Raw genomic sequence first — 25,511 nt, forward strand, 5'->3', positions numbered from 1 at the left:
ATTCCTCAGGGGGAATCAAAGAAGCAGCTTCCTGGACATTGCCCCTCATGGCAGTTGTGGAGACAGCCAGGCCAGAGAGCTAATAGACATCAGCCGTGAAATGGCTGGAGCACTGCTCACCAAGATCATACTAATATGATATTCAAATGCTGTGGTTGTATAATTGTATGACCACAGTAGCCACCATACTCACTAATAAGTCTGTTGGGTGTTGAATCTCTTCTGGATTTCTGCAGGAATAGTTTTAATTTTGGAATTCAAAAATAAGTGCATGGGAAATCCCATCTATATCTCACATTTTGTTCTCTGAGCAATGCTGTGAGGCTTCTGTGCAGTCTCTTCCTTGGTATTGTAATTGCTGAGCGATCTTGAAAAACTTTGACGATGCTACCTTTACAGTGAAAGTAGGAAAACAAGGGGTGATGGCTGCAAGGTTTAGAATTAATCTTAACCTCTGACATTGTCTGGGCAATGCGCCAGACCATCGTTCTTCGCCTGCCAATCCATTACAAAACGGGGAAAGACCATATGCAAGTCAGGCTTGATACCACCACAAACGACGCAGTCCAGCACGGACTACTTGGTCACATGCCTTTTGCACGAAGACCACAAGCAACCCCATACATAGCGCAGACAGGCTAAAACATGGTGGTGTGGAGGGTTGCCTAGAGCATTACCGGTGGTTACGATTTATTCAAAACCTTCCACCCATCACTTTATTTGATTAAAGTAAAAGATGTCTTTGCCCCAGGGTTTGTCCAGAATTTGCATTTTGTCAGTGAAATATTAACGTTGCACTCTTTCATCCTAAGGCCATTCACAATGCGTTCTGTCCAGTTCTAAGGTTATACCTCCTTCAATCTGGAATTGGGCGTTTACCATGTCTTTAACCATCTGCTCTACTTGTTGAAGGGTTTTACCACCTTGCTCGGGTGCCCCAATAAAACAGAGGTTGCAACTGTGATCTCAGTTTTCGATTTCGTCTGGCTTCATTTTAAGGTTCTTATTCTGAGATTCTGTCCACAACCTTAGACAATCTGCCTTTCAGGCCACTGATTGAAGCCTAGACTTCAGAGCACAATGCTCTGATATTGATGAGAATGTATTTTATATGATCCTTTCTTGCAAAGTCGGTGTTTGAAGTTGCATTTCCGTTTTGGGCCTACATGATCATCGGTCAGAGCATTGGAACTGCTGCAGTCTTGCTGCCAAGGGTATGACGGTGGTGTGATAATGATCATGTACTCGGATTGTGCCCACTCCTGCGCAACACAGGCCCACCCTGGGAGGCATGCCTGCTAGGCTTGAGCACCTGCACTGTTGCAGCGACTCCTCTGATCCTGCCAATCAAAGGATGGTCTGGCAGGGCTTTCCCTTAACCTCTTGTTACTTTTCCTATTTAGGTGACAGTATCTCCATATAGAATCTACACCTTCAGACATATGAGAGGCCTCCTATGCGGTTCTTTTGCTTGTAGTGCTTCAGGCAGTGTCTCTGGCAGTTGCCAATTCATCTGTTTAAATACAGCAAGCCAGATACGATATGGCACACTGGCCAAGTTATCTCATCTGAATGTAGTGCCAACGTATGGTGATATCTCGGGGTCCATGCTCCCCTGCTACCAAAGGGGGCGAGATTCAATGCAGCACAATGAGGGGACATTGGAAAGCAAGCAAGTATCATGCCTTGGGAAGAGTCCCCGGGGCCACACCCATGCAGAAGCATGGGCTTTCTCAGCCCATGGCCTTGTGCGCCTGCAGCACCCATAGCTCCCTACACAGGCCGATTGTGTATGCAAGCAGCCTGCACCGTAACACCCCTGATCCCTCCCTCTTCCTTAGTCAACCACATAGTCTCTTTTCCCAATAGTGGCTTTTACGCATCTGAGGCGCTCGAGGGGCAGTTCACAGGTGGGGTAGCGCATGCTCTGCATGAATCCGAGTCCACCAGTGCACTCTAGATCCAACGTGATATCATTCCCAGCTGTGTAACTTCATCTGATCTGAGCGGACGACTCGGATGAAATGCTTGTGTCTGCTCCCGCTAGCTTTCACCCTCTTTCTTTAATTAGACTCCGTTCCCAATGACCTTTTGGCGGGCATATTGATCAGCAACAGGCCGTGTGTGAATTGAACAGTGCATAGCCTTAGCTGTACAGAGTGCAGCGTGGCAATATCATTTATATTGACTGCTACGAAAAACATAAGGATCCTTGATTACATTCCATAACTGGGGTTCTGGGCATGGCATAACTGTGATTCTACATGGCATAAAGGAAGTTCCTTTTGGTATGACCAATATGTGAGATATCAAAGATGATTATTTTGGCTGGCGTGTTTCAGACCCCAGCCTATATTTCGTTTGAGGTTATCTCCTTTGCTGGATTACAACTCGCCAAATGCAGTAGTGACGCAGACTTAAATGTCTAACAGTACAATCCATTCTGGTTGCCATGATTGAGTCCAAATGTACTTTTCTCAACTCAGATCTTATATTTGCAGGGCTCGCAAACTCCACTCTCCAACTCGCATAGTCGAGATTATATGAAGGTCGAGTACCATTTGCATGCTATGGGGATGTATGAAACGTTTATGAGGTTTATTTGACATTTACGGCAAGCAATCTTTTTTTGCAGTAAAAGGTTAATGTCAAATAAAAGCTTCACTGTGCGTGTCTGGCCTTTCCGTGGCAACATTGCGCCAAATATGAACTCTGCTTACGTTGGCATGCACCATTTTACAGGAAGCACAAGGGAAATTTGTTGTTGCCCTTCTTCATATGGTGAGTGCATTTATCTTAGGTCAAGTATATAAATGAAGGAACTTGACCTGTTGACCTAGTGTGATTTTTAAGAATTTACAAGGCCTGATTTGTATTCATTCCTTCAGTGAATTTTGCCAATCTGGAGCCAACTGATTTTGTCTAACTTGTTCAGTGCAAATGCACAGGCAGTGTTTATACCTAGGGAGGTGTAACCTGGTGTAGAGTGTTACAGAAACAAATCCCTTTCTGCCCGGCTGGGCGGTAATTTAGGAGCAGAATTCCTACAAAAGAAAATAACAGTCTACAAACCAGCGAGACCCCTCCGATCAAGCAACGAAATGCGCCTGGAACTCAAACCATACCATAAGAAAAAACTTGGAGGCACCTCCTCCTACCACTTAGCTGCAAAAACCTGGAACAACATCCCAAAAGAAATAACAAACACTGAAGATCACCTAAAATTCTGGAAATCACTAAAAACCTGGCTCTACAACACCACAGACTAAACCAAGAAACCGAAACCGGAAAAAAAAGGATGACTAAACCGAAAAGACACGGACATCCCTGACCCGAGAGAGTAACGCCCACGGCACCTGGACGGATGACACTGGATAGACTAGAACACAGGCGGCACGCACGGAGACTTAGTCAACTACCCCAGACAATCCCACCAACACTCTTGCACGCCCTTACTTAATCACCGCCAGGTACCACACTGGTGTGGAATTATCGAGATATTGGCAATCACCCCACTACCTGAGAGGTTGTCATTGGCAGGTGCAATGGCCACAGGAGTATGAATGGAAGATGAGGGGAGCTATGAGAGAGCATGTTAGAGGCGGGGGCTAGAGGAGTAAGGAACCTGTATGCCAGTCAGACCCAGATCTGGACAGAGCCGCAACAGGGGAGACTAAAAAAGCTGAGCGCTTCAATTCAGGATAGAGACGCAAACTAACCAACCCTACTAACAATTTCCCTTTCTGCATACACCTCTCAAACTCCAAACCAAACGCAACCAAACCCTACAGCACAACAAACCGCACAAACTTCACTACATTACAACAACAAAACAAAAAAGACGCATAGCCTTGCACAACAGTACACGACGACTACCGGCCGCAAACACCCCAGGCCCAGCCAACGGACCCACTGGGCTGAGGCCGCCAACAGCACATCACTGCTCTCTTGCACTTTTCCTGCTTCCTCCCACTAACTCAACCTCCCCTCCTCTTTCAGAGCCACCAGAGCGCCAAGGGACCACTCCGGTGGTGATAGTGCGTGTTACAAATGTCCTTTAACATTAACATTAACATATTGCTGTCAGTGTTATTGTTCAAATAACAGAGTATCATCTGCAGTCTTGTGCAGCATCAGCAGTACTTATATTGCTTGTGTTGGGGGGGCAAATCCACCAGACTCCCTCCAGAGTCTCCTTCTGAAACAACCCAAGATAAGCCCAGCTAATCCGTGGTCTGTGCTCGAAGCCCACCCTCTGCTAGATGTGCAATATGTCAGCTAAGAAATTAGGGTTTTCAGAGTAGAGGTAACAGAGTGTTAGCTCCTTGTGGTACAGGAGCACTGAGACCCCACTGGTCACAGTACCTCCCACGATATTTGCAATGTCCAGTACAGGAGCACTGGTAGTAACAACACATCTTCCATCAGCAAAACATATACCATTCTTAATGTAAGGAAGGCATAGGTAATTTGTATTAAATAAAGTAAGGGAAAAAATACTGCTTGATATTGCTGCATGGCATGTTCTCTTTCAAGGCTTTGCTTTGTTCACCTGGTAGCTTTAGAGGTGGGTGCACACTATTCTCATGTGGAGGTTATTGTGGTAAGTACTTTGTGATGATGGTTTTCTGGTATGTTGATCATGGTTAGAGATATAAAATGTCATTAAAAATTAATTTGTATTGTGTGTTCGGAATCTCTCGTTGTCATGGAAGTATCATTTATCTATTTAAAACGTATGATTTATTTAGGCTTTCAAATTCCCATCCCTTGTTTCAGATTAAATCTTTTTAAATGTGCTGGTGTGAATTTTCTGAAAGACTCATGATTTGCGTCTCTGTGGAAGCTTTCATTAATGAACAAAGATAGATTCATGTAATGCTTTCTTGCAGTTGAACTGGCAATGATCATGGATCGCCTGTACGGAGGTGTATGCTATGCGGGCATCGATACAGACCCGGAGCTGAAGTACCCAAAGGGGGCTGGCAGAGTGGCTTTCTCCAACCAGCAAAGTTACATTGCTGCAATTAGCGCTCGCTTTGTGCAGCTCCAGCACAATGATATTGATAAAAGGGTGAGTACTGATTTGTCAACTGAATTGCTGCAGCAATTTAACGAATCACAGGTAAAACCATTTGGCTAAATAGCTATCGATAAAACAATCCTACATTCCCATTGTGTCTAGTGACAGGTCACCTCGAGCCATGAAGTGATTCATTTTACTACTTTATTCGAAAGATTGATGAGAGCAATTGCTGTTATCATCCAAACCTCTTAATAGAGTAATGTAATTTTGGCATGTGTTGGACTCTTTTAAGACATTGTTTATTAGTAAACATGCAAAGTTGTGTCTGCTATCTGTGAATGTGCACGTGGTGATCATTAGAAATGAACTCTTCCATCCCCAAATGAAATGGCTGACACTATTGTGCCATCAACAGGGAGTCAAGCAAATATGCAGTCAATTAACGGTGAAATAATGGTATACTTAGCCATAGAAGGGTGTACCCTGGCAGATTATGGCAGTGCATAGCCCATATACTTCCTGTACGTAGGCATATGATAGTCTATACATGGTCTATGAGGCTGTACCCGGTATGGGATTGCAGTATCTGGGCATATGATGGCAGCACAGGAACATTTCATGTTAGTCTATAACTGGGGTCTGTTGGAGGCATGTGAGTCTGTGCCTGGCATGCAAGGTTTTACCTGGCCAAATTATAACACTTTTCAAAAATAAAGGGGATTGCCCTAAAATCTAAGGTCCTATGGGCTAAATATTCAACACAATACAAAAATGGAACCCTTAGATGGAGGATGACAACATATTCATTTGTTTTTTTTAAATAAATAATAACAAATGATTCAATACTTTCTCTTCAAAACAAAGTTTGAAAATATTTTTTGCATATAAAGTAACACCCAGCGGTGTAAAATTGTTTAAAACATAAAACACAGTTTACGCTTGTTTGAGATCCACAAAAACATTCAACCCTTCATACCATTCTAATTAGAGTCAGGCAGTCATCTATATGTGAAGATTGTACTAAGAGGATCTAAACTGGAAAATGATATACTAGACTATTGGAGTGTGACCAAATTTTGAGGTTATAGAGTATTTGTGTGAATGTTGGTATGATGAAGTGAAATGAATGGTATGTAGGGTTGAATGTTTTTGTGGATCTTAAACAAGCGTAAACTGTGTTTTATGTTTTAAACAATTTTTTACACCGCTGGGTGTTACTTCATATACAAAGAATATTTTAAAACTTTGTTTTGAAGTGAAAGTATTGAATCATTTGTTATTATTTATAAAAAACAAATGAATATGTTGTCATCCTCCATCTAAGGGTTCCATTTTTGTACTGTCATATTATAACACTGCCAGGGCAATTGAGGTTGCACATGGTGTTATATTTGTGCTTTGGTGTTTGATGGTGCTGTATGTTAGGGATGCATATAGGCATTTGAGGCTATGTTTGGAACATGAGGACTGAGGCTGTAGATGATATTTGATGGCAGGACCCAGTATTTGTAGCCACACTTAGCACTTGATAGATGTTTCTGGGAATTTGAGGTTTGATTCCAGAAATGGAATGGCTATGCCAAGCATAAAATGGCTGAGTCTGGGCAAATGAGGTGAGGATGGAACGCTTTACATGTGTTTTCTTGGCAAGACCTGACATATGGTGCTTGTTCTCCATATTTGAGCCCAGTGCTCCAGATAAGATTTGGAAGTGGGAGTATTTTACTCCCTATTTTTTAAAAATGTGTGTGTGGCGACTTAAATATCGATTGTCTTAAGAAAACTATCAGTGAAGGGAATCCACAGAAGAATTCAAAATTTACCCGATCCAAAAGATGGCTGCTTGAAGCCAAAATAAGAGATCTGGCTATGGTAAATGGACATGTGGAAGGTGACCTGTTAGGTGCCACCACATGGTCCTCCTTCAATGTCAGTGCGACTTTGGATTACTTCTTTGTTGACTCTGCCACCTACCAGCAAATAAAGTCCTTGGAAATCTTGAAAACCACAAAGAGTGACCATTGTCAACTAATTCTAACCTGTGCCCAAACAACACCACTTCCAAGTGTCGTAAAAAAACAACAAAGACACAAATTGGCCACATAAAGTAGAGGTAAATAATGGCCTGGATAGATTACGTCTTCCTCCCAAAGTGTTGCCCCGATTAAAAGCGAGCCTAAAATATTGGATGGAGTGTAAAACCACAGAGATTGACTATGAATCTTGTTTAAGCCTGTTCAGAATATTAGACACAAAGAGTGCAGTCTGTTACAGAAGAAGACTGCACCAATATGATCAAGTGTTGGCTGAAAAGAAAAAACAATTAGCTAAAGACTTGCAAAAACTAAGAAAAAGCTAGCCAACAGTAAAAAATATCATAGGCATAAAGAGTTTCATAGCAAAACATCGAAATTGGGTAAAGGCTTATCGATCCCAATTGTACCAACAGGATTCTGAGAATATGCTCAGAGTGATACAAAACAAAAAACAAACTTCTTTTGGTCTTAAATAAACAAGCAGATACACATAAAGGGGCATGTGCAGGTCAATCCGATCCAGGAAGAGCAATGGCTGCAGCACTTTGGTGAAATGTATGAGCAACATGAACAGGAACCCCCCGCTTCACCCATTTTGTCAAATGAAACTGCCTGGGACATAACCTTCTCTAAAAACGAAATGTTTGACCTTACTAAAAAAGCAAATGCCTCACGTGAACCAGGTCCGCATGGACTGACAAACTCCATATTAAAACAAAATACAGAACTATGGTCTGACATGTGTTATGTCCTTTTCAATAGAATAAATGCCAACAGGCAGCTTCCAGAATCCTGGAAGTGTGCAATTGTAATACCAATTTTCAAAAAAGGCGATCGAGCAAATCCAGCAAATTATCGCCCTATATCTTTACTAGATGTTCTTGGAAAATTGTACGCAGGGATTTTGTTTAAGAAATTCAAAGAATGGTTAAAAACGAGTGTAAACTTTGACCGAAGACAGTCTGGTTTCGTAGAACGTGTAGACTGTGGTCTAAATCTTTTACTACTTAGTTTATTGAAATTAAAAGTAGTAAAGGATAACCAAAAGCTATATCTGGCATTTATCGACATGGCTGCGGTCTTCGATAGAGTCGATCGAGCAATCTTGTGGAAGAAATTGATGGAAAAGGGCTGTCCTCAAGACCTATTAGCTGCCATTGTAGCCCTCCACTCGAACACCTACCTCCAAGTCCGACTCGAGCAAAAGGGGAGGCTTAGCAAGCACATAGAAACCACAAGAGGACTGAAACAAGGGTGTGGCCTGGCTTCAGTCTTATATAATTTTTATATCCTAGATATTGGAGACTGGCTGGAGCCCGAAAGAGCTTCCTCACCACGGCTAAACAAGCTTTTTGTAGGTCACCTGCTTTATGCAGATGACCTTGTGTTGTTGGATTTGACTCCCATAGGGCTACCAAGAAAGCTCAATGCGTTACAGAATTATGTTGATATAAATAAACAACAAATCAACACTGGCAAATCAGAAATTCTAATAATTAAGAATGCACGCTCGAGAATATCTAATCCATTTAAATGGCGGTTGTTGAAAATTCCAATCAAGGTCTCTAACAGTGTGAAATATCTGGGAGCCATGGTTAGTTCCGATTGGGGTGAAAAGCCATGGTTGGAAGACCAGAGCCTAAAAATGGATCAACTGATATCACAAACTCTGATATTGAAAAAGAAATCTGGGAATTTCTCAATTCAGCCTTTGGTAGATTTTTATAACCTAAAGGTCATACCAATAATCACCTATGCAGGGGAAAGCTATTTGAGAATGCCCTGTGAAAGTTGGGACAAACTGGAGTCCAAATTCTGGAAAAGAATATTAAGACTGCCAAATTGCATACCGAGTGGTGTAATTAGATACAAATTGGGCCTTCATTCACTCCATGTACATGTTACATGGAACACTTTAACAACTTATAGGAAAGTGGAACTAATTGAATGCCCTCCACAATACAAAATAATGAAGTCCCAAAATGAAGACTCTGCTACCAGCCCTCTCAACATATGGAGATCTAAATGCAAAGAAATCATGGAAAATGTACACATCAGTCTTGAAACATTATGTCATCATCCAAAAAAAGTGAAAATGTCTTTGCTACAAACTGACTGGGCCCAAACAGAAGCCATTGGTGTCGGCTCTAAAGCACATACGCTTTCTACTAAACTGGTTAATTTCCCCAAAAGGCTTCCCAACTACTTGAAAAAGAGCTCCAACCCAGAGCATAGGGATGCCATATTACGTTTTAGACTAACTATCATAATGACGAAGCATTTGAGGTGGGACGGTTGCCGGAATCACTCAGAGAAGCGATCATAATACCGCTTCCCAAGCCTAATAAAGCTGAGCTGAGCTGTGGCTCTTACAGACCTCTCTCGATGTTGAACCAAGCCAGCAAGATATTGACGACTGTCCTGGCAAACAGATTGCGAAGAGTAATTAGCAAACTAATACACCCCGACCAGACGGGCTATGTCCCGAATAGGAATATAACTTATAATCACAGGCGACTCCGACGGGTTGTTGAATGGGGTAGTAAGACTGAAGGCGAAATGGCAATTGTGTCCTTAGATGCGGTCAAAGCTTTCGACTCGGTCAAGTGGCCGTGGCTGCTGGCGGCCTTGGAGAGGTATGGTATGGGGCCCGGTTACAGGAGGTGGGCGAAGATCCTATATAGTGAACCACTGGCCAGGGTTAGAACGGGATCAGTGATATCTGAGAGGTGGCAACTTAGTAGAGGCACTAGGCAGGGGTGCCCTTGGTCCCCGATGCTTTATATATTAGCCTTGGAGCCCCTAGCATTATACCTCAGACAACAATATGATATGATAGGTATTGAGGTGGGGGATGAACGACACTTGATCTCCTTATATGCAGATGATTTGTTGCTATACCTAAGGTATCCAGAGGAAAATCTCCATTACATACTGGAAGTGATGGTGAGGTATGCAGGGCTGTCTGGGATAGCAGTGAATCCCCAAAAATCTAATATGTTTCCGTTGGGCAGCTATAAAGGAATCGCTGAGAAACGGCTACCGGTGTTACAAATACCATGGGCGGTGAGTTCTTTCCGGTACCTCGGGATAGATGTGTACCTCACGGTGGAGGATGAGCATAGGCACAACACAGAGGCGGCAATTGTGAAAATTGAGAAGTGTATGCAATTTTGGGTGAAGTTGCCCCTAGCAATGATGGGACGGGGTGCAATGCTAAAAATGGTGGTCCTGCCTAGGCTCCTGCATTATTTTAGTAATATTCCATATATGATACCTAAGAAGTTCTTTGCCAAGCTGAACAGTATGTGTAGTGATTTCTTGTGGCATGGTACCTGAAACAGAGTGGCGCTATGGAAGCTGCAGAACTTTTATGAAAAAGGGGGGATAAAACTGCCCAATTTTGAGGTTTATTATGTAGCAATGTAGCAAGCCAGCTGCAATATGTGGCTAAGTGGCTCTCAGATGAAGTGACCCATGAATTTAGGCTATTTGGACATGATTGCGCCCCATTTCACCTAAGTGAGATGATCTGGATGCCCAAGGCCGAAATGAGAGAGCGCTCTAGGATGATGATGCTTGGGTGGCAGATGTGGCGTCGGGCATGACGGATGATGGAGAACCCATTTCCGTGCTCCCCGCAGATACCACTGGTCGCATTGGTAGGGGAAGATATGCAGTTTAGTGTGATAATCAGGACCCACTGGGAATCGGTGGGGTTGATAACGTTAGGAGACGCCTGGCAAGAGGGGACCATTTTGGGTTTTGAAGCTCTTGGGGAGGAAACAGGATTGCACACGGGCCAGTACATCACATATCACAGAATGGTGCAGAGAATCTGGAAAACATGGCCCGAAACAGTGTTGGAAGAAGGACCAGATGCCATCATAGAGGCAATATATGATATATCGGATGGGGGGCATGAGATTTCTAGACTGTATGAGATGGTGATGTCTAAGGTCGGGAAGGACTTGACAGAATTGAGACTAGATTGGGAAGCGGAAGTAGGAACCCCGATAGAGGATGGGATGTGGGAATGTGCCCTGGGATACCACAAGTAGGTGTCGAGAAATGCGAGACTAAAACAGATACAACTAGATATAACGCACAGAGCATATATGACACCTATGAGGATATCCAAGTTTGAAAACGCTGGACGACAAGCGTGTCCCAAGTGTGACGATGAAAAAGCTGATGTGACACACATGTTTTGGTCATGCCCAGTAATAGAGCGTTTCTGGGGAGAAGTGGCACAAAAACTGGCAGAAAAGGGGGTCACGATAATTATAGATACCGCTTGGGCCTGCTTGTTGGGAGGGTTCCCCAGATCGTCAAAACTTAAACATGTTAGCAAATTGAAAGATTTAGCATATGTGCTTGCTAAACGAAGGATTGACATGGGATGGAAGACTTGTCACAGGCCACGGGTGGAGGTGTGGTGGAAAGAGTTACAGAAATGGGCAGAGGCAGAAACAATGGCATGGCAAGAGGCAAGCACTGTAGGGGGGGGGAGAGACAGGTATCCTGATGGCACGGAAATCATTAATAGCGGAATTGTTTGGAGCAATACAAGATCAGACAGAATCTACGGGAAGCAAGACCCTGCTCATTTGGTCGAAAAAAAAAAGATCGAATGACCATTTGGTCGAAAGAAAAATGGTCGAATATTTTTTTCGTTTTGTTTGGTTAAAAAAAAAAATTAATATATAAAAAGGGCGGTTGGGGGGGGACCAATGGTCATTCGACAATTTGGTTGTCGACCAAATGACTGGTAACCAGACCCCGCCACGTGCGGCAGATACAGAGCGCGAGGAACAAACAGGCTCATGAAGGGGGTGGGAGGGTGGAAGCATTGATCAAGATTGAATATTGAACAATTGTATTGTTGTAAATTTCACTGTGTGTTTGGTTGTATTGTTATGTGGTTTGATTAAATTTAATAAAAACCTTTAAAACAAAAAAAACTATCATAAGAACCAAACAGAACTTAAAGAAATATGGACTCTCGATGGATGACAAATGTCGACTATGCAACAATCAAGAAGAATTGTTACAACATCTATTAATGTTTTGCAAGAACCTAAAACCATGCATGATCTGCCTCTGCATGATTATGCACACAGCATAGGAACTCTGAAAAATACTAATGTGCAATACTTGTTTACTTTCACTGGAAAAAGCATAATTTGTTACAAAAGATTAATTCTCAATTGCAACTTAATTTTCCATCGTATTAATTATACAATCCTAAAATGCTAGGAAAATAAATATGCACAGTGCTTTTGTTTGCTTCATGAGCATCTACACACTACACAGCAGAAGCTGAATGGAAAGAAACCATTCCTTTTATCACAGTGTGCAGTTACTTCTTTTTTTTTTAAAGGCTTCAGAAAAATACATTCTGTTTCAGTGGCTTTTCTCTATGTCTTGCAATTACATCCATGTACATAAAAATCAAAAGAAGCATTCTGGTTTCTGTCAAGTAACCTGACCGTTGCACTGCCCTGTGCTCTAAAGCTGTGTGTAAATGTACACAGGTAAATAATGAACCTTTCGTATTTATAGGATTTTCATGCGTAAAAAGGCCTGGGGGAATGGAGAGACTGCATAGGATAAATGGGGTGACTGTTTATTTATTTTTGCATTTATAAAGCACACTAAACCCTTGGGCATCAGGGAGCTTTTACAGAAATGTAAGAATTACAGGGTTACAGAATATCAGGGTTACAGAAAATCATGAAGGCTGGTGGGGAGGTCAAACGTTCGGGTAGAAGTGGACCATGTGCAAAGAGTAGAGTCTTAAGGTGTTTCCTGAATGGCCAATAGGATTGATCTGCTCTGAGTGCAGGGGGCAGAGTGTTCCAGTTAGAGTCGATGGCAGGGAAGCGGGACCCGCCTAATCTTTTCCGGTTATATCATGGGGTGATCAGGGAAGCAGGACCCGCCTAATCTTTTCCGGTTATATATTCAGGTGATCAGCTTGAAAGTGTTGGCAGCTCGGGAGGGTATTGTGGATTGCATTTTTTTGAATTAGTGTGACAAGTAGGCGGGCCGTGCTAGACAGGCATTTGTGCGTGATGGCAAAAGTTTTGAAAATGATGCGCTCACTTATTGGGAGCCAGTGGGTCTGTTTCCTGGCATCGGATATCTGCTCTCTCTTGGAGATGTTTAATACAGCTTTGAGAGCATTGTTTTGTATGACTTGAAGCTTATTAATGTTGAGAGATGAGATGTCTGCAAATAGGGCATTGCAGTAATGGAGTCTTGAGTCAATAAGTGCCCGATGTAAAGACTGGAGGGGGGGGTCTGTACTTCTGCTCTCTATATGGTAGAGAGAGGCACAGAGGATCCCAGCCAAGATTATCTATTGTTGGTAGCAGTGGATGAGCAATCAGGGCCTAGCTTCTCAGGAGGTGATGCAGGCTGGTTCTTAAGTACAGTGTAGTGCCCAAGCCCCACAAAGGAATGTCCACACACTGTATTAGTTAAAACACAGTCTTTATATAATTAAGGTTCACGGTTATATACACAATCACAATAATTCACTTTGTGCTCAGTAAATCTACAATGGCAAATATATACAGTTCTAAGTGGTACCACAATTATTATCAGATTTTATTAAAGTACATCAACTGTACTCTGGTTAAATGTCACACAAATCAATTAATAAAGGTAACCAACAATAGACATAGGAGGAAAGCAGTTGGTTAGAACAATTGGCAGAATAATGGCCCCGTTACCTAGTCACAGTTCTGTTTGGAGATCCCCCCACCTGGGCAACCTGTAAAGTAAAGATATACCACAAGCCCAGTACATATATTGTTCAATAAGTCTTATTTCCTTCTATAATGTTTGTACCACCCCAATGTACCTGAAATAGCAGTCGTCGGCGGATCCTTCTTGAGCGGATCCCTTTAAAGCAGGAGCCACAGATCGAGATACCTCAAAGAAAGTGAACTCGGTGTCGAGGCGGCAGCTTCGGTCCCAGCGGTGCTCGACAACGGCGATTCGAAGACGTCCTGCAAGGAAGAGGCGTGCAGGGCACCTCAATGTCGATAGTTCAGGACCGCAAAGAGTTTGTGAAGAACTGTGGCCCAGCAAGGGCATCGTGTCGCCTGGCGTCTCTACGGTCGTTTGGTGGCGGGAAACCCACCGGCGGATGTTCCTCGACACGCCGATGGCCTGGCCTTCTCTGGCGGCATAAGGCGGTCGGCGGTGCAGACGAGCACGACTGTGAATCAAAAGTTTTAGGCAAAGGGAGCGTTGCGGCTCCGATCGCCGATGGCACGGCATCAAGTGGTCCCCGGTTCTGGGCAACACGGCTTCGACGGGCCTCCAGCGGTTACAGGAACTCTGCGAACCCTGGTCGACGACCGTGGACGGAATGTCCGGTGCTTATCTTTGTTCTTCTCGGCAGTCCCAGTCTCCGGTCGGCCCCCTGTCGAGGGTCTGAGTTCCAGGGCCCTTCGGCGAATGTTAGCGGTGCTTGATCGTCTCTCGGAGCATGGGAAGAGGGCGCCTAACCAGGTCCTCTCTTGGATCAGTCTTGACGGCTTTCGGGTTTCCGATTTCGGCAAAGGGAGACAGCAGTCAACCTTCTTCTTCAGACTCGGCTTCAAGATTAAGCGTCAGTTTCAACTTCAGCTTCTGAAAGATTTCTAGCAGTGAGAGGCCCCCAGATATACTAGTTGATCTCCCATTCATTCTGCTGGGTCACACTCAGGCAACCAATCACTCAGAAGGGCATTCAGCAGTCAGTCAGCCAATCAGGCATACAGTGCATTCAGGCCATTTTCCTCCCTCTCAGACACTCACAACAAGGAATGTGTATTGGGACAAGTACCCAGCCATTCAACACTACACACTGCATTTATACCAGTTTTGGGCAGGGTTGTCTCAGCCATTGTGTCAAACACCAGAAACCAGACATCCACAACAAGAGGTGCATATTGGTCACACACTCCATTCACCCAGGTCCCACCCACAGGGTGTGCCCACAACATACAGTCACTGGGAAGGCTCCAGTAAGTCTGGCCTGGACTTCACAACACCACCATATATGCAACTTCCACCCAACAGCCAGCCAGGGGGAAGGGACAGAGTCAGGGCTTCCTAGGACTTTGGGAAAACAAGTTTACAGGTAATAGAAAGCAAGAGGCCACAGGGGCCATCTTTCTTTTTTCCTATCAGGAATCAACTGATTCCAATGGGAGGGTCTGGGTATCCCAAAATGGAGGATACTCAGGGCACCTGTCAAATTCAGCATGGAGCTGCCACCAGCCCATTCCCTGCATTGTGGGCCACACACAGGTGCCCAAAAACATACACTAGGGGCACAGGGTTGCACCTCCAGCCATGGGTGCCATAAGGGTATGCCATGGGTCTGTACACCAAACCAAAAAACAGGAAGAGCTGCACTGCCAGGAGTCCCACATGGACACCTGGGCATAAAACAATACAGAACACAAATGAAAAAGGACTACCGGACAAGGACAGGGAGGCTCTGTCCCTCCAATGCATTTCCAGCATCACAGTCGCCCCCCCAAGACTGAGGTTAGGGTGCCTTATCGCCCACGAGATAGACACCCTCATCCAGACGGTCAACATATCTTATGGTAAGGCCATCTGCATTATCGTGACTCTTCCCTGGTCTATGCTCTATGGTGAAGTCTAGCCCTTGCAGGCTAATGGACCACCTGAGCAGATTCGGGTTCTCACCCTTCATCTGCATAAGCCACTTCAGGGGCTTATGATCTGTTTGGACCTTGAAGGTAGACCCCGTAAGGTAGGGCCCAAAATGCCTAAGGCTCCAAACTATACTGAAACACTCCTTTTCAACAGTAGCCCACCTCTCTATCCTTGAGTTGTCTACTGATGAATATGATCTGGTGTTCCCTCCCTTTTTCATCTAACTTGGACAAGACAGCTACAATTCCAGTGTCGCAGGCATCCGTCTGGACGATAAAGGGTTTGCTGTAGTCAGGCGCACACAACACAGGTGCCCTACACAGACTTTCTTTCAAGCCATCAAAGGACCTCTGACAGTCTTCAGTCCAATTAACCTTCCTAGGCTGTTTGGGTGAAGTCAGAGCTGTCAGTGGTGCAGCTATGGTTCCATAGTCCGCCATCAAATTGCGATAATACCCAGTGAGGCCCAAAAAGGTTCTCACCTGGGTTTGATTAGTGGGAGTCTTCCAGTCATGTACATCCTGTACTTTACTGGGGAGAGGTTGGATGTGACCCCCCTCCTACCTCATGACCAAGATACGTGACTTTCCCCTGAGCTATCTTTTCAGGGCCTGCAACACATTATCCAGATGTGTCAAATGCTTTTCCCAGGTGGAACTGTAGTCGGCAATGTCGTCTTAGTTGGCCACACAAAAGTCCTCCAGCCCACTGAGTGCATGATTGACCAATCTCTGGAAGGTGGCAAGGGCATTCTTCAACCCAAAAGGCATGACCCTAAACTGGTAGAGTCCCTTAGGTGTTCAGAACGCCGTATTCTCCTTGGCATGGTCCGTCAGAACTATTTGCCAATAGCCTGAGGTAAGGTCAAAGTGCTTACAAATTTGGCAGCACCTATGGTGTCCACAGGCTCATCAGACCTGGGCAATGGGTGCACGTCAGTTTTGGTGATGGCATTGACTCCTCAGTAGTCCACACAGAACCTCCAATTCTTGGTACCTGCCTGGGAACTTGTCTTGGGGACAAGGACCACAGGACTGGACCAGGGACTGATTGAGGGTTCAATAACACCCACATCCAACATCTCGGCAAATTCAGCCTGGATGTGGTGTAAGGCCTGGTGTCAGTGAAAACAGAGAGGCATATTGCCGGAGCAAAGCCCTGCAGGCCCTCTGCTGCTCTGTCATCAGATCGGGAGAGCGATATACTCCCTCCACTGAGCCATCCTGAGGGTTGCTATGCAGCAAATCAGGAAGGAGCTAGCTCACTCTCATCCTCTTCTTGCTCTGAAGCTAGCAAGAGACATGAGACTTCTGCTCGGCTGTGGAAAAGCTTGAGCCTGTTAACATGGAATACCTGAGAGGCTACCCCAGGGACTCCCATATCAACCAGATACTTGACTTCGCCCATCTTGGAGATGATCCTGAAGCATCCAGTCCACTTGTCTAGGCTTGGTAGGCTCCATCACAAGGATTTCCTGTCCCAGAGTCCAATCCACTTGCGAGGCTTTAGGGTCATGCCAGTACTTATTCAATTCCTGCCTGGCCTTGAGATTTGCTGTGCTGTTGCCTGACCCATCATCTGTGTCATCCTCCGCCTGAGGCCTAACAAATAGTCCCCCACTTGCTTGGCGGGACCTGGAGGGGGGCTTCCAAACCTTCTCTGGTCAAGGCAAGGGGCCCCCTCACGGGATGTCCAAAGAGTAACTCAATGGGGCTGAAACCAACACCCTCTTGAGGTACCTCTCTGTAAGCGAACAGCAGGCATGGCAGGAGGAGATCCCATTTCCTCCTTAGGGGCTCTTCCAAAGCACCTAGCATGCCCTCGAGAGTTTTATTAAATCTCTCAACCAGACCATTGGTCTGGGGGTGGTAAGAGGCGGAGAATTTGTAGGTTAACCCGCACTCTTTCCACATGGTTTTCATGTAATTAGACATGAAGTTGGATCCTCTGTCAGAGACAACCTCCTTAGGGAATCCAACATGGGTCAAAATGCCCAGGAGAGCCCTGGCACCCCCTTGGGAGTAACAGTTCGAAGGGGTATAGCCTGGGGGTGCCTGGTGGCATGATATACCAAGACGAACCGATGTCCACCTGAAGTGGGAGGGTCAAGGGGACTGACAATGTCGATGCCCACCCTCTCAAATGGTGTGCCAACCACTGGCATCGGCTGCAGTGGGGCAATGACACTGCCTCCAGTCTTGCCAGACAACTGACAAGTTGGGCAGGTCCTGCAGTGGGACTCCACTTCTACTCCCATCCGAGGACAGTAGAAATGGGCAGAGATCCTCTGCTTAGTCTTCTTGGTACCAAGATGACCAGCTAAGGGCACCTCATGCTCCAATTGCAGCAGGAAGGGCCTCTAAGCCTGGGGTACCACAAACCTCTTGAGGGCACCGGGTTCAGGCTTAGTGGGCCCACTAACAAGGAGCTCACCCTCCCAATAGATCCGCAATGTCCTAGGCACTTCTCTTTTTGCCTGGGACAAGGCCTCTTTCCTCAGACTCTCGAAAGAGTGGCACTCTCTCTGTCCCTTACAGAAGTCCACCCGGGAGGGTCCCCCTTCAGCCAACAGGCATTGAAGGTTGTGGTGGTCCTCCGGGTTGAGAACGTCTCACACATCTCTAACTGTCTTTCTGCTATCCAGGAATGATGTGCTGCCAACGACCTCTGCCTTAATGCAGTAAGACTGAGATTCTACTCATCGGCACACCCACTCCCTCCTTCCCTGCAGCTCTCTGGCCGGCCTCTCTTGGCCCTCTTCCCGCTCCTACCTGCAAGGCAAAAAACCTTGGGGTCATCTTCGACTCTACACTCTCCTTCTCTCCTCACATATCCGATGTCTCTAAGAAGTCACAATACCAGCTACACCTCCTCAGAGGTATCCTTCCTTTCCTCTCCTTCCCCCAGAAGCTCACTGTCTCTAGAGCCCTGGTTCTCTCGAAGCTGGACTACTGTAACAGCCTCTATCTAAATCTGCCCGTCTCTACTCTCCGCCCTTTGCAACTCATCCAGAACAGGACTGCAAGGCTTGTCCTTGGCCTCAAGCCCAGGGACCGTATCTCTCCAGGACTGAAATCACTACACTGGCTCCCAGTGACTGCGAGGATCAAGTTCAAAACCCTCTGCATTGTCCACAAGGCCGTCTGGGGCCTTGGGCCAAAATACCTTCAACTCTCTCTTCCTAAATATCTTCCTTCTTGAGCTCTTCGCTCATCCGCCTCCAACTCCCTCAGGGTCAGCCGCTTCTCCAAACAACGAGTTGGGGGCAGATCTTTCTCCTCTCCAGGGGCCTCCCTCTGGAACAGCCTTCCTGCCTCCTTGAAGCTTGAAGAGAACCATCTCCGGTTCCGGAAGCACCTCAAAACCTTCCTCTTTGCCTCCGCTTTCTCTCCCCTCTCCCCTGCTAAAATTACTGAAACTGCACTGAATCTGCAACTGGGCCACTCACTGTTCTCGGTCCCTGCCCAGCCACTCTCCCCTGCACTGCCTCCCGAGCAACCCCTGCACTGCGGGACTGTGTCTGTATCCCTACAGCCCCCCTTCCCTAGCACTTGTCTGCACTTACCTTGCACTTGCCAACAGCTGGCCCTTGTTATTTATGTTTTTTGCTTATAACCCTTTACTGCACTTTCCCCTCTCCTTTTCCCCTTGCACTTTTCCCTTCCCCTCTACCCCTGCACTTGCGTTCTGAATGACACCTGGCCTAGTACGATCGTTGTCAATCTACCCCCTGAACCCCCCCGCCTCGTCGCGCCTTGAAACACTTGTGTATAGGCGCGTTACAAATGCCATTTCATATCATATCATATATCACAGGGGGGTCTTCTGCCTCGTCTCCCTCAGGAGTTGAGTTTGGGTTTTCCACTGGACCCAGCCCGTCCGGAGCATTGATCCCATTGGGCGCTGTAGGAGGAGAAGGAGCCCCCTTCACAGAGGTGGCTTTCTTGTTCTTCCATCTTCTTCCCTTAGGCCTCGCCTTTGGCTCGGGTACCTGACTCACAGCCAGACCCTGTATCACCTGTGACCTAGTGACTGCATCAGCAGTCATGGGTAGACCACCCGAGATCAACCCCAACTCTACTAGATTATTACCTAACAGAATGTTAGCAGGTACATTAAAAGCGAGGCCCTGAAAGCGAAGTGGGAGGCGGACCTGGGAGAAGATATCACTGAAAAGGAATGGGAGAGAATCCTAATATACCCCACTGAGGTGTCGAGGAACGCCAGGTTCAGACTAATCGAACTACAGGTCTTATACAGAACATACATGATACCAGAAAGGATAGCCAAATTCAGTAAGAACAATACCCCCCTGTGCCTCCGATGCAACTCAGATAGAGCGCGTATGATACACATGTTCTAGGAATGTCCGAAGATCGAAAACTTCTGGTCCAAAATAGAGCAGACCTGCAGAAGAGCAGGGGTGACACGATATGAATGGTCCTCGAAAGAATGCCTTCTGGGGACGTACCCAAGAATAAGCAAGATATGACACAGAGTGAAACTCGTGGACATGGTATGCGTGCTAGCCAAAAGATCTACAGCTATGGCGTGGAAATCTCCCAGGGGCCCGCAATTTGACAGGTGGCACAAAGAACTGGAGCACTGGTCAGGGGCCGAAACAACGGTATGGGGAGAGGGAGTGGACAGAGCGGGCAGAAAGATAAGCCCTGCGAATGAGGACTGGAAAGCACTAACACGGGATATGTTCCACCCATCGGATGATAAACCCCCCTGAGATAACCCTGCTCACCGGAACACCAACAGACTAAGGACAAACCCCAACATCCAGTAGGAGAACTTTCAGAACCATTAGACTTGACACTGCCAGCCATTTCATCACCCAGGAATCTCTGAAGTCCGTCAGACCAAACAAACTGGGCCATGAGCCCCAATATATTTATGTGGCAACAAAGACTACTTGTTTATTTTGTTCATGGTTTGTTTCCCACTTTCTTCCCCTCCCCATTTAAGTTAATTATTATTAACTAATTGTTTATTATGTAAATGCTGAAAGATTATTAATGCCAATAAAAACATTTAAAAATAAATCAGCAGGTACATTGTCCTGAACCAGGACAGGAAGCTTTGCTGTCTTGTCTCCAATCATGAGTGTGACTAAGGCTACAGGCGATAATTTGGGAGGCCCACCAGCTAACCTGGTGGTTTCTCAGAGGAGCACCTGCATAGTCCTCTGGCTTGAGAAGGGTCATGTCCACCACTGTCATGCTTGCCCCAGTGTCTCTCAAATCAGTAGAAGGCTGGCCATTCAAGAGGAAACTTCTCAAAAATCTACAGGTATACTGTGGGATTGTCGCCAGTACTTCAGCGTACTGGTCCCAGGCCCCAAGGAACATTAAGGAAATCTCTACAGGAGCACCAAAGGTGATTCCTGTAGAGGAGAGGACAACAGTGGCCTCCATCTCAGACATGGGGTAAGGGTAGCTCAGGCTGATGGCCTGTACTCCAAGTGCCTTACCTTTACACTTGGAGTCACCCTTCTTGTGATCCAGAGCCCCACATTCCCAACAAGTGCCAGGAATGCGGGGTACGGTACTGGAACCACTGGGAGCCTGCTTTGCAGCAGGTGGACCACTACTCTTATTCCCACCCGCAGATGACTTATCCTCACTAGATTTTTGGGTCTTAGGAGAGGAAGGTTTTGGTTTACCCAGCTGATTGCTTTTGGGACTCCTCAGGTTTCTGAGAGGTCCCCTTCTCTTTGTCGTTGTCCTTCCCACTGGAGTTCTTAGGCGACACCCAGTGGGAGACCCACTTGTCAGCCAGCCTGGCCAGTTTAAAGGGATCCAAAATGTTCTGGTCAGCAACATACTGACGCAGCTCTGGTGAACAGGCTTCAGAAAAATGCTCAAAAAACAAAAGGTGGTATCCATCAATCCACCCCATCATATTCATGTGTGCAGCACTCACCCAGTCATCCCAAGACACATTCACTCTTTTCTTAAAATCCCTGAACCTTTTAAGGTATTGGGTAGGTGTCTTGCCAGACTTGACAATCAAAGCAGACTTTATGCACTCATACTGACCCCTTTCTTCCACACTCAGTTTCAGAATACAGTCATATCCAGTCTGAGGCACTCTGCATAACAAACACTTAGCCCAATCTCTTTTATCTACATCATGAATTGCACAGGATATTTCAAATGCTTCAATTCACTGGAGGATATAGCATTTGAACTCTCCACATACACACCAACCAAATCTTTCATAAACCTGGTGGCTGGGGACCTGACACTCTCAACTGGTTTAGCCGAAGTCTCCACTCTAGCTTTCTCTAGCTGGATTCGCTGACATTCAGTGTCCTTGTCTTTGAGTTCAAGATCCCTATTCTTGAGTTCCACTTGCTGTGCCAGCTCCTATTTCCTAAACTCAGCTTCTATTTCCAACTTGCGGTGTTCATTTCATCCTTAATAACTCAAGTTCCACAGAATTGCTGGGGGTCGGAACAGAGGCAGCAGGAATGGTGGCATTCCCAGAAACCGATTAAGCAACAACCCCAGGGGCAGAGTCCTCATTGATTGCATCCTGCCCTTCAAGAGTTTCACCATCAGTCTGGTAGTCCACCAGGGCAGCTATCAGCTCAGCCCTAGACTTATCCACAAACTCAAATTCCCTGGCTTCACAAGCACTCTGGAGAGCCTCTAAGCTCATCCTAGTCAATTTACCATTTGCAATAGATTCCATTGCTTGTAATGCAGCTATCTTGTACACAACTAAACCTCAATTTAACAAAGTGCAGATATTTTGTAAGTGGCACGGTTATTCACTGATTCTTAAAACCATAGGCATCCCACCGTTGCCACCAGTGTAAAGACTGGAGGGGGGGTCTGTAATTCTACTCTCTATATGGTAGAGGAGAGGCACAGAGGGCCCCAGCCAAGATTCTCTATTGTTCGTAGCAATGGACGAGCAATCGGGGCCTAGCTTCTCAGGAGGTGATGCAGGCTGGTTCTTAAGTACAATGTAGTCCCCAATCCCCACAAAGGAATGTCCACACACTGTATTAGTTAAAACACAGTCTTTATATAATTAGGGTTCAAGGTTATATACACGGTTTCCAGACATTTGGTCGAAAGAAATTGGTCGACCAGACAAATGGTCGAACCAATTTGGTCGAAAACCAAATGGTCGAATTTTTTTATTTTTTTATTTTCACCCGTTTTTTTTGGGGGGGGGTCCCCCCAACCACCTTTTTTTCTAAAAAACCTTTTTTTTAAAAAAAAAACGAAAACCCGAAAAATAAATATATAATTAAAAAAAATCGACCATTTGGTTTTCGACGAAATTGCATCGACCAAATGTCTTTCGACCAGTTTTCGGTCGACCAAATGTTTGGACACCTATATACACAATCAAAATAACTCTGTGTGTTCAGTAAATCTACAATGGCAAATATATACATTTCTTAGTGGTACCACAATTATGATCAGATTTCATTAAAGTGCATCAACTGTACTCTGGTTAAATGTCACACAAATCAATTAATAAAGTTAACCAACAATAGACATAGGAGGAAAGCAGTTGGTTAGAACAATTGGCAGAATACTGGCACGTTACCTAGACAAGGTTCTGTCTGGAGATCCCCCCCACATGGGCAACCTGTAAAGTAAAGATATACCACAAGCCCAGTCCATATATTGTTCAATAAGTCTTATTTCCTTCTATAATGTTTGTACCACCCCAATATACCTGGGATAGCAGAGTACGCCGACGAGGATCCTTCTTGAGCTGCTCCCTTTAAAGCAGGAGCCACGGATGGTCGAGATCCCACGAAGAAAGTGAACTTGGCGTGGAGGCGGCAGCTTCAGTCCCAGCATTGCTCATCGATGGCGATAGTTCAGGACCACAAAGAGTTTGTGAAGAACTGTGACCCAGCAATGGCGTCAAGTCATCTGGTGTCTCTACGGTTGTTTAGTGGTGGGAAACCCACCGGCGGATGCTCCTCGGCGCGTCAACGGCCTGGCCTTCTCTGGCAGCATAAGGCGGTCGGCGGTGCGGACGAGCGCGATTGTGAATCAAAAGTCTTAGGCAAAGGGAGCGTTGCGGCTCCGATCGCTGATGGCATGGCGTCAAGCGGTCCCCGCTTCTGGGCAGCATGACTTCGACGGGCCTCCAGCGGTTACAGCAACTCTGCGAACACTGGTCGACGACAGTGGACAGAATGTCCGGTGCTTATCTTTGTTCTCCTCGGCGGTCCCAGTCTTCGGTCGGCAGCCTGTCGAGGGTCTGACTACCAGGGCGCTTCAGCGAAGGTTAGCGGTGCTCGATGGTCATGGGAAGAGGGCGCCTAATTAGGTCCTCTCTTGGATAAGTCTCGACGGCTTTCGGCAAAGGTAGACAGCAGTCAACCTTCTTCAAACCCGGCTTCGAGATTAAGCGGCAGTTTCAACTTCAGCTTCTGAACGATTTCTAGCAGTGAGAGGCCCCCAGATATACTAGTTGATCTCCCATTCATTCTGCTAGGTCACACTCAGGCAACCAATCACTCAGAAGGGCATTCAGCAGTGAGTCAGCCATTTAGGCATACAGTGCATTCAGGCCATTTTCCTCCCTCTCAGACACTCACAACAAGGAATGTGTATTGGGACAAGTACCCAGCCATTCAACACTACACACTGCATTCATACCAGTGTTGGGCAGGGCTGTCTCAGTCATTGTGTCAAACACCAGAAACCAGACATCCACAACACGAGGTGCATATTGGTCACACACTCCATTCACCCAGGTCCCACCCACAGGGTGTACCAGCAACATACAGTCACTGGGAAGGCTCCTGCCAGTCTGGCCTGGACTTCACAACACCACCATATATGGAACTTCCAACCAACAGCCAGTCAGGGGGAAGGGACAGAGTCGGGGCTTCCCAGGACTTTGGGAAAACAAGATAACAGGTAATAGAAAACAAGAGGCCACAGGGGCCATCTTGTTTCCTATCGGAAATCAACTGATTCCAATGGCAGGGCCTGGGTATCCCAAATGGAGGATACTCAGAACACCGGTCAAATTCAGCATGGAGCTGCCACCAGCCCATAGCCTGCTCTGTGGGCCACACACAGGTGCTCAAAAACATACACTAGGGGTACAGGGTTGCACCCCCACCCATGGGAGCCATAAGGGTATCCCATGGGTCTGTACACCAAACCAAAAACAGGAAGAGCTGCACGCACTGCCAGGAGTCCCACATGGACTCCTGGGCAGAAAACAATACAGAACACAAATGAAAAAGAACTACCGGACATGGACAGTTCCAATGCATTTCCAGCATCACACCCGGGCGATGTGAAGGCAGCTGTCCGGGGATAGAAAGGGTGTACTGACATTGATTAATTTTGTGGTGTAGGCTGCTGAGGAGGCAATGATGTTGATCTGCCATGTTAGCGAGAGGGTGGCATCCATATATATGCCGAGGGTCTTTACAGTGCTGGATACTGGGATGGAAATCCCCTCAATGGCGAATGTGCTGTAAGCTTTGTCAAGTTTGTTAAGGACTCTGAGAGCTAATGAGAAGGATTTCGGTCTTGTTGTCCAGACACAGCAAATGAGAGGCCATCCATGCCTGAATGTTTAGATAAACTGCTTGCAGCATGTTGTAGTCACAAGCATAGTTGCTGGAGAGAGGGCGATAAGGATCTGTGTGTTGTCCGCATAGTTGGTGTATGAGACACTGTGTTCTTCCAGCAGACTGAAAAGCGGTTTTGTAAATATGTTGTTCAATATGGGGGAGATGCAGGATCCTTGGG

General features: G+C 46.0%; 1 protein-coding gene across 4 annotated transcripts in view; it reads left to right on the forward strand.

Moving 5' to 3' along the window:
* CPEB3 (cytoplasmic polyadenylation element binding protein 3) overlaps positions 1–25,511 on the forward strand; it is a 1,717,782-nt gene that overhangs the window by 1,625,963 nt on the left and 66,308 nt on the right. For all 4 annotated transcript variants that reach the window (XM_069611374.1, XM_069611377.1, XM_069611376.1 and 1 more), the window contains exon 10: positions 4,893–5,074. In XM_069611374.1, coding sequence (XP_069467475.1) covers positions 4,893–5,074 — 182 coding nt within the window. The remainder of the gene's footprint in view (positions 1–4,892; positions 5,075–25,511) is intronic.

This window comes from Ambystoma mexicanum, chromosome 8 (assembly GCF_040938575.1).
Source record: "Ambystoma mexicanum isolate Mex_15411 chromosome 8, UKY_AmexF1_1, whole genome shotgun sequence".
NCBI classification, from domain to species: Eukaryota; Metazoa; Chordata; class Amphibia; order Caudata; family Ambystomatidae; genus Ambystoma; species Ambystoma mexicanum.